Genomic DNA, 8,985 nt, shown 5'->3' with positions numbered 1-8,985 from the left:
ATTTGTGTGTCTGCTGGATCGAAATACTAAAAATTTAATATTTATACAGTCGAGAGTCCTAAATTTGTAACCCGCTAATTCGGAAATCGCGATAAGTCGAAATAAATTCTATAAAAATTAAATAAAAATTTACGATAATTTGAATTTTTGTGTAAATCGAAAAAAACTGATTCCCTTGCCATTTCGAATTATCGGGACTCGACTGTATTATATGTATCACGAAATCTTAGAAAAGTTTTTAAACTAATAATTAATTTTTATTATATAAATAAACACATATATTATTTAAAGAACAGCTAACAAGAGTTAAATATATTTGAAACAATTTGCACTTTAATTAGAAATATTATAAAAAAAAAATCCAACAAATTTTATTTGCATTTATCTCAGTAGTTTTAATTTTTAAAAATGTTGCTGCAATAAAAAATTAATACTTACACACATAACATTTATTGTCAGTAAGAAATACTAAAAGTAGTTGTATTTATTTTTCCTAAGAATTAATTTTTTTGTTTATTTAAATGTTTTTATATTTCTTAAAATTCGCATTTGTTTAATTTTGATTTTGAAAAAAATTCCGCTCGAAATGGTATTTTTTTGGTATTTTTATCTACGGTCATACTGAAAGACTTTGTTTCAGCAGACAAGCAAGAAGAAGCATAAAAATAAAACGAAATTCATTTTAGCAAAAATAAAAAAGGAAGGACAAGTGCGGATTATACGGGAACATCCCAGTTCCTCAAATTATAAACAACGAATTCCTCGAAAATGTAACATTAATCTCCAATTGCAATTTAATGGAAGTTGCTGCAAATTGCAGAATTAAAAGTAAAGGCGTCATAAAAAAAAACAACAACAAACATTTAAAAATTAATGGAATCACAAATTTAATAGAATTACGTGAAAATTTTGATGAGTGAGTGCCATATACTAGATGCACCTGCACATATAGTAATTTATTTTGACATTTTTGCAGTCGATTTAACCAGCAGAACAATAAAAATAAACTCAAATACGAGAAGCACAGCTGTTTGGGGCTCCACCCCCTCATCTACCCCCACCCCCCAGCAAAACAGATCACAACCCCCTCACTACTCTACGATTCTTCTCTGCTATTATGGATCCCGAAAAGATCACCGAATTGGCCAATTTGCTGCGCAAGAATGGCGATAAAATATTGAGCTCAGAGTTTACCTTGACGTTATCAGGTGAGAATAGAAAAATATGTAAACACTATATATAGAACTGACCAAAATTAGAACAACGCAAAATGCAACGCGCGAACATGCGTCTTAGTGATGACGGGCCCTGCCCACCGCCTACCTCTTTGTTCTAAGCTTAGATTGACGATCGATCAGTGACCGACAGAATGATAGTAAATGTAGGGGCTTAAAGGTTTATATTCTCTACATAGGCAACTGTTTTCTGTTAATGTGCAGAATATGCATATCTTAATTGCATTTTCCATGTGCATGATCATGTCATATTGTCATATAAAAGCAAATTTATGACAATTTCCATTTTCAGGCTTTAGATCTGAATTTCTCGGCTCGCAAGAAACTCAATTAAATTAATGCCCCTTATTGAGAGGTATTGAAACTATCCGAATATAATAATCGATTTATCATTCGACTGGGAATTGAATTTACTTTCTTTCCTAGTTCAACAAAAAAATTACTTTGGTTAAACTAGTCCTGTAAATAAGTCTCGCCCAAAAGACCAATAAATTACATACCAAATTTAGAATTTCGATTGTGCCCAAAAGGAAAGTTTATCTTACAATTAGTCCACTCGGCGTTTTACTTATAAATCACCGAAGCTATAGCTTAAAACGCAATTTATTGGGAAAATATAGAATAGTGTGCCGAAATATTTCACACAACTTCAAATGACGGGGTATTCTACAGCATATTCAAAATTCATCCAAATCGGTGATTTGCATTCCTAAAGTTCCCCATGTTATTTTTGCTAGATCTACAACTTCTTCAAAGAATTCATACATTCCGATTTTGAAAGGATTTGTTGGCATAATTTTTAAGACCTGTTTTTGCTTTCGATTTATAACCAGTTGATTTGGTTATGGTCTATATAAATGTACTTTTTAATTTTCTTATCTTATAACTTTTTATTAGTTTTCATTTCCATTCGTGCGTATTAGCAAAAATTATTAACAAATTTACGTTTTTATGATAATTTGTCGTAGCAAGTAATATTTCCATAACGTTTCGCTTTAGCCAAGATTACAACAAATTATATTAGCAAAACATTTAAAAAATTGAAAACACACAAAGTGTAATTTGATTTCCAATTTCTACCTTTCAAAGCTATAAATTCCTTCGAAACATAAACAAAATCTTTTCTACACTACTAGGATTTTTCAAAGAACGTATTATTTTACATACGTCGTCAGAATCACTAAATATTTAGCCCCATTCTGCTAACAAATATGGAAAATCGAAATCTTCTTAGTTTACTTTGATTATTCGGGGAAAAAAACCTAAAGACTAAACTAAAAGCCCTGTCAACAAGTTATTTATTATAAAGTTTATACAAAAATTTAAACCGTTTTTTTTTTAATAATAACAAAGAATACGATAATAAAGACTCTTATATTTAGTACGGATAGGAGAAATTAAGGCTGAAAACCCCAAACTTGTAGTACTATCTATTTACAAATTTAACTAGCAAAACTTGACCAGACGACTACATCATATGAGTGTAAAATATAATTTATGATCTGTTAAAATGAAACATTGTATTATTTATGTAACGCAGTAGATTACTACTTAAATTTGACAGCAGAAAACTCGTCAAACCCCTCCAGTAGAGAACTGTACTTCACAGACTAATTTTCAAATTTTTCTATTTTTAGGCTCCCTTTTGAGGGCTTTAAATGATTCATTTGAATTGATTGCTGATAGCAATATTGGTGCTGGCGCCTCTAAAGCCTTTCAGGTTGTCAAGCCGATTAATGCCACATCGAATGTATTCTCGGATCTTCAGCTATTGCATGATTTTGTACAGAAAACCACACTTTTGAAATTGAATTATTTTCCCATTGATATATACTATGAAGGTATTATCGATATTGGGAAATTTCGTGCCTTAAAACGTCTGGAGGTGCATAAGATAAGCATACGACAGGTGGTGGGCATACAGCCATTGAGATCGCAACTTCAGCAATTGATTTGTATAAAAAGTATCCAAAGTGTGGATGATATTATAACCCATTGTGGTGGCGATAATTCGAATGGTTTTGTCTGGAATGAATTACAAACTGCTGATTTCAGTTATAATAATCTAAAATCAATTGACACTGCACTGGAATTTGCCCAACATTTGCAGCATCTGAATCTAAGACACAATAAGTTAAACAGCATCACAGCTATCAAATGGTTGCCACACCTAAAGACCTTAGATTTAAGCTACAATTGTCTAACACAATTGCCACAATTCCATATGGCAGCCTGGAAGCGATTGCAATTGCTTAATATCAGCAATAATTATGTGGAAGAACTCTTGGATATTGCAAAAATGGAGAATCTAACAAATTTGGATATATCCGATAATTGTCTACTCGAGCATAGTCAACTTTTGCCATTGAGCGCCATAATGACCCTCACCACACTCAATTTGCAAGGAAATCCTTTGGCATGTCATCCCAAACATCGTTTGGCCACGGCTCAGTATTTGCACAAGAATACAGCAACTGTGAAATTTGTCTTGGATTTCGAGCCACTAAGCAAGAGCGAGAAATTAACAACTGGCAAGCAGAAACTACGTTTTGTGGGCAGCTTAAATCATCGTCTGAATGCCAGTCGTTCCATTTCGATCAACAGTTCGAATAATTCTATAAATACCCTGGCCTCCAGTGTGGGTTCGCAGCGCTCCATCTCTATAAAGGGCGGGCGACGAGATTCATCATCGGAATCGGAACTAGCTCCATCGGATAATTCTCAGATTAGCATAAAAAAACGATCGCTTAAGGTTCGTACTGTTGACATTTCAGAGCCTAAAGAAGAGCATGCAGAACCTTCGAAATCTACAGAAATTTCTGAGCCAGCTCCGCTCCCTTCGAAATCAACCGCTGGCAATGTACAAGAAGCACCTGATTCCTCTCATTTGGAGGCGAAAAAGACAATTGAAAACCTGCGACTAAAATATGGCAATGAATGGTTGCAATCGGGTCAGGCAGAGCTAATGCAAAGCATGGAGTTACCTCATCAGCCACCAAGTGTGGAAGAGATTCATGATGCGCGTCAGCAATTCAATGAGTACCTGGGAGACATGTGCTCGGATTCAACCACAAATAATGAGGCAGAAACAACAGTGCTCAATTGTAGCTCTACACCGACAAATACTTCCACATGGAATACCACGTTTGAGGCCACTTTGACCCCCATCAAAGTAGAATCAGAAGGGGAAAAAGAAGCAAATGAGACTCTTTACGAGACCTGTAATTCAAGTGTAGAGACTCAATATGAGAGTATAAATGACAATACAATAAAAGAAGAGGAAAACAATTCAGAGAAGGATAAACACAAAAAGTTGCTTGATCTTTATGGAACTCTTCCCAATGCTGAAGAAGAAGAAGAAGCCGGTAAACAGTTCTCATCAATAAGTTTGTTCCTTAAAATTTAATATTTCATTATTTCTAGTATCCGATTCTGAGCTGGACGAGGATACTTACATTGTCCACCATGAACAAAGGCCCACTGATCCATTATTGCTTACTATTTCTTCCAATTTTATACGTGAGAAGGATGCACTGAACGAGCGGTGAGTTTTACTTTAAATTAATCAAAGCCTTAATACATATTTTACTTTATACTATAGAACCAAGACGAAATGGAGCCTACAAATTTTGGAATCCTGCGAACATCTTAAAGCAAATACATTGCGTTTAAATTTTGATACCGTAAAAAAGGATAAACAAGAGCGCATCTATTGCCTAGACAATTTATTATGCCAGGTAAGTTGAAAGAAATCTAAGCTTCCTTCTACTTATATATGCTTTGCCTTCTTGAACAGGAACTGGAAAAGAAATTACGTGATATACTTTCGAAACGGGATCTAACCGAAATGAATATAAGTGTCTATCGTTGTGTGATATGTGGCAAACAATATATGATAGATCAAAAAAGCAGAAGACATAATGCAGAGGGTATAACCCATATATATAAATATATAGAGAATTATTATATAAACTTATTTTATTTAGCTTTGCGTTGCCGTGATTGTCATACTTATCTGGTTGAAGTGACAAATGATTTACCTTCTTCAATGGATAAACCAACTGTGGAATTAGCTGCTGAACCCAAACTATCGCCAGCTCTTATTGTAGAGGAGGATGAGCAGCCATCATCATCAGCATTAGTTAGCATGCCCTTGATATTGGAAGACATTAAGGAGGATAAGGATAGCAATAGCATTGGCAAGTCTTTGGCCAGTTTTTTATTTTATGTTGAACAATTTATGGAAATTTTCTAATTCGAAAAGAAAAACACACACAAACACGAGACAAAATTTTGTAGAAATTTCTTTTAGTTTAATTTACGGTTTTTTGATGCTTTTTCATTTGGTTTGTTGTTGTTTCTTATTATTATTATTATTACAATTGCGCGTGCCATTTTGTAGAATATTTTTCTAATTTATGTCTGATATTTTTTATTTTTTTATATATATATTTCATCATTTTTAATTTAATTTTTCTTTATTTCTTTCTTTCTTTTTTTGCATGCAAAACACACATAAACATATATTTATTACACCCACATATATACTCACAACAACCACTAAAAACAAAAAACAAAAACATACAAAATTTACAAAACCAACAAAAAAAATGGCAAATGAATCTAACTTTTGTACATTTATATTGTTTATTTTTTTTTGTATACCTTTTTCTCTCACCAACCAACCAATAAATAATGTAATATATTTGATTAAATATTTAGTGGCCAACTGGCGGCTAACAACTGCTAATAATACACCCAAGCGTAGGAGTTTGATGCAAGCCACAAAAAGTTAATATGCCAATTTGTATAAGTTAACAAAATAATAATTTTTGTTTGTATTTTTTTGAATTTTTTCATTTCAACAACAATATGCATTTTGCTTTTTGTTTATGTTCAAAGAAAGGAAGCAGCATTTATTTATTTTTCTTTTCTTTTTTGGTGCATGAAGCTAACAAGTTTTTAAAATATTTTAAGAGTCTCACACTTTCATTTGTTTTGAAGAGTATCCAAGTGTAAGACTTTTAAAAGCTTCTACTAAAATACTTAAAGTTTGATTTTATTGGAAATTTTTTGAAGATACTAAAATTTAATTTTTAATTAACAAAGCTAAATGCTGCTTCTTTTAGAAAAATGTATATTCCTTTTGTAAAAAAAAGAATCCAAAACAGAAAAAAAAAAACAACCCAACAATATTTCCCACTGTTCCCTAACCAACAGGTTCTGCCAACTCCCTTAACGAGAGCAGCTCTTGCTCAAAGATAACCAATTCACAGTGCTCCTTTGATTCCAATCAATCTGTGGTGGGCAGCTCAAATACCGAACGTGATTTAGAATTTCGTGCCAATGAAAGTGATGTCGATATTATCTCCAATCCGAGCCAGTCCAGTATCGAGGTATTGGATCCAAATCTACAAAGTGCAAGTGCAAGTCGAAAAACTAGCGAAGAACGTCGCATATCCCAACTTCCGCATCTTGAGACCATAAACGATGATGTAACTCAACCGCAAAGCTTTCTGGAGCGTGAATTTGGACAAACTCAAGCCGAAGCAGATCGAACGGAGTCGGAGGCAACAACAACTGTCACTCAAGTGGGTCATGTTCAGCTAACTGAGAGCAGCTCATCGGGTTCGGTTACAGACAGTATTTGTACGGCCTACGAGCAACAGGGCAAAGTCAAGGAAGAGGATAAAAAGTCAAAGGAGAAGCATCAAACAACGGGTGAAGGCAATATCCAACTAAGTGAACCTGCGGCAGTTCATCCAGCCATCAACAACAATAACAATGAGCCAACCATAAGCAATGGACAACTAAAGATGTCAATGCTTGGCGGTAATTAGTAATTTCTACTAATCTTCTTCAAATGTGTTAATCTATTTTGTGCTTTTGATTTTGCAGCCATTTTCCAATCGACCAACATTCTGATGTCTAGTTCAAAGAAACCTATCGATGCAGAAGCTAATGGCTCTGGCTCTTCGAGCTTAACTCAGCCTTATAAGTTCAATTATAACGATTTCAATGACATCGATCATCGCTTGAAACTATATTTCTATCAACATAAATTCAAAATGGATGGCGAACACTTTAAATGGCTGGCCAAAGGACTCATCTATAATGGGCAAACACAAACTATGCGGGAAGGTCTTGTAGTAATATCGACATGCAGATGTTATCTTATGGAGGCCTTTGCTCCGCTACACGATGATGTGGCCAAGTGGCTTCGTCAGGTGGTTAGTGTTACTGTGGATCGGCTAACAGATTTACAAGTACTGCCCTGGAAATTGGGTCTGGCATTCACTCTCAAAGATTGGGGTGAATTTTCACTGCTCTTACAGGACATGCTAAGAACAGATAGTTTACTTTTATATCTACAGGGTAAGAGAATCTGAAGCCAGAGTCTATCATATGTTTCTATATATATTAATTTTAATGCAGGCGATAAGCTGCCGCAGGAGTGTCACTTTGAACATCAGCCCTCCACCGCAATACGTGATTATCTGAACTCGCATCAATCGGAACCATTCAAAATCTGCGCTATTCTCACCAGTTGCCAGTGGACGAGCGGCGAGGAGAAACGTAATTTTGATCTATGCACTCTTTTAACCACCGACACGCAATTGTCTATTGCTGGCAATGGCAAATTCGATTGGCTATCCGCAGGCAAACAAGAAAATCACTTACCCATGGACGTAAGTCTTAGCCAACCCATGAGCAATCTTGTGGAGGTGGAACGTGACACGGATGAAGAGTATACCATTAGTTTCATCGATGACACGCAAAGCAAATGCGAAACGTGGCATCTTAAGTTTGGTACACAGACAGATGCAGAATGCTGCCTGAAAACCATCGGACAATCATGGGAACGACTATTTGGTGTGCCATTTAGCTACTCGGGAACGTAGTACAAGGGACCAATTCCAATTCTATTATCATATCACAAAACAATTTGTAATTATTATAACATATGAAAAGTGAATTTTGATCTATATCAATTGTTTTTATCATGCGATTAGCTTTATATAACTCTGATCATACATATATATAAAATGTTATAGACTTCAATTTTCAACTATGGACAATATATACAATACATAGATAGGACGTAATGAAAACAGAAGCAAGACATGGTGCTTATTATACGAAAAGTAAATTGTACTATACTTTGTAATATATTAGAAATTAATTGCAATAATCATTTAAATTCTAAGTAAAAATAACAAATTTAACACTCAATATATGTTAAATATATGAATATGAAAGAAAAATTTAATGAGTCTTATTAAAATTTCAAATTGTAGGAAATTTTCTTTCTCCAACAGGGAAATAAAAGGTTAAAAGGAAGTATGTAAAGTATAAGGAATTGTTGTAGTAGCAACAACTTATTACCTTTTTCCTTATCTACTTCAGTTTTTACACATTTCAATAGCAGTTTTGTATTCAAAGTTCAATCGAGTGCTACAAATCATCCATATACTAATTTAATTTTAGAATAATCTTTAAAATTTTGTATCATTTCTCTGGCATTTGACAAAAGTTTGCTATTTATCTTAAAATCTATTTTATTCCTTACTTCAGGTTTTGCTTTTTGTATTGACAAGTATTGCTGTTGATCTTTGTGAGAGAACTGAAATGATACTGCTTTTACTATATGAGATCAATATAAACGTTTTAGCTGCTAATGAAATTTGGAAAGAAAAGAAGAGTCTGTTATCTTAACAGCTAGCCGATAGATTATATAAGAGTATATATA

The 8,985-nt window shown here is 33.9% G+C and overlaps 1 protein-coding gene across 2 annotated transcripts; it reads left to right on the top strand.

Annotated features, from left to right (window-relative positions):
• The first annotated feature begins 665 nt into the window (after nucleotides 1–665).
• Nucleotides 666–8,505, top strand: LOC6642752 (serine/threonine-protein kinase 11-interacting protein). Of its 2 annotated transcripts, XM_002065329.4 has the most exons (11): nucleotides 666–916; nucleotides 977–1,208; nucleotides 2,873–4,600; nucleotides 4,659–4,779; nucleotides 4,837–4,972; nucleotides 5,032–5,164; nucleotides 5,222–5,434; nucleotides 5,958–6,026; nucleotides 6,456–7,067; nucleotides 7,134–7,610; nucleotides 7,671–8,505. In XM_002065329.4, exons 2-11 carry the CDS (start codon nucleotides 1,118–1,120, stop codon nucleotides 8,135–8,137), a joined length of 4,047 nt encoding a protein of 1,348 aa, XP_002065365.2. In that variant the 5' UTR covers nucleotides 666–916; nucleotides 977–1,117; the 3' UTR covers nucleotides 8,138–8,505. The 2 variants fall into 2 exon arrangements, with proteins under 2 accessions (XP_002065365.2, XP_023031714.1); XM_023175946.2 differs by lacking the exon at nucleotides 5,958–6,026.
• The last annotated feature ends 480 nt before the right edge of the window (nucleotides 8,506–8,985 follow it).

Source organism: Drosophila willistoni, assembly GCF_018902025.1.
Source record: "Drosophila willistoni isolate 14030-0811.24 chromosome 2R unlocalized genomic scaffold, UCI_dwil_1.1 Seg167, whole genome shotgun sequence".
In the NCBI taxonomy this organism is placed as follows: Eukaryota; Metazoa; Arthropoda; class Insecta; order Diptera; family Drosophilidae; genus Drosophila; species Drosophila willistoni.
This window is presented reverse-complemented; position numbering and strand designations above follow the sequence as displayed.

Coding starts and splice junctions, on each gene's coding strand:
- LOC6642752 (XM_002065329.4), top strand. CDS start 1,118: ATGGATCCCGAAAAGATCACCGAATTGGCCAATTTGCTGCGCAAGAAT. Junction 4,973..5,031: donor TAGACAATTTATTATGCCAG/GTAAGTTGAAAG, acceptor CTTCTTGAACAG/GAACTGGAAAAGAAATTACG. Junction 5,165..5,221: donor CAGAAGACATAATGCAGAGG/GTATAACCCATA, acceptor TATTTTATTTAG/CTTTGCGTTGCCGTGATTGT.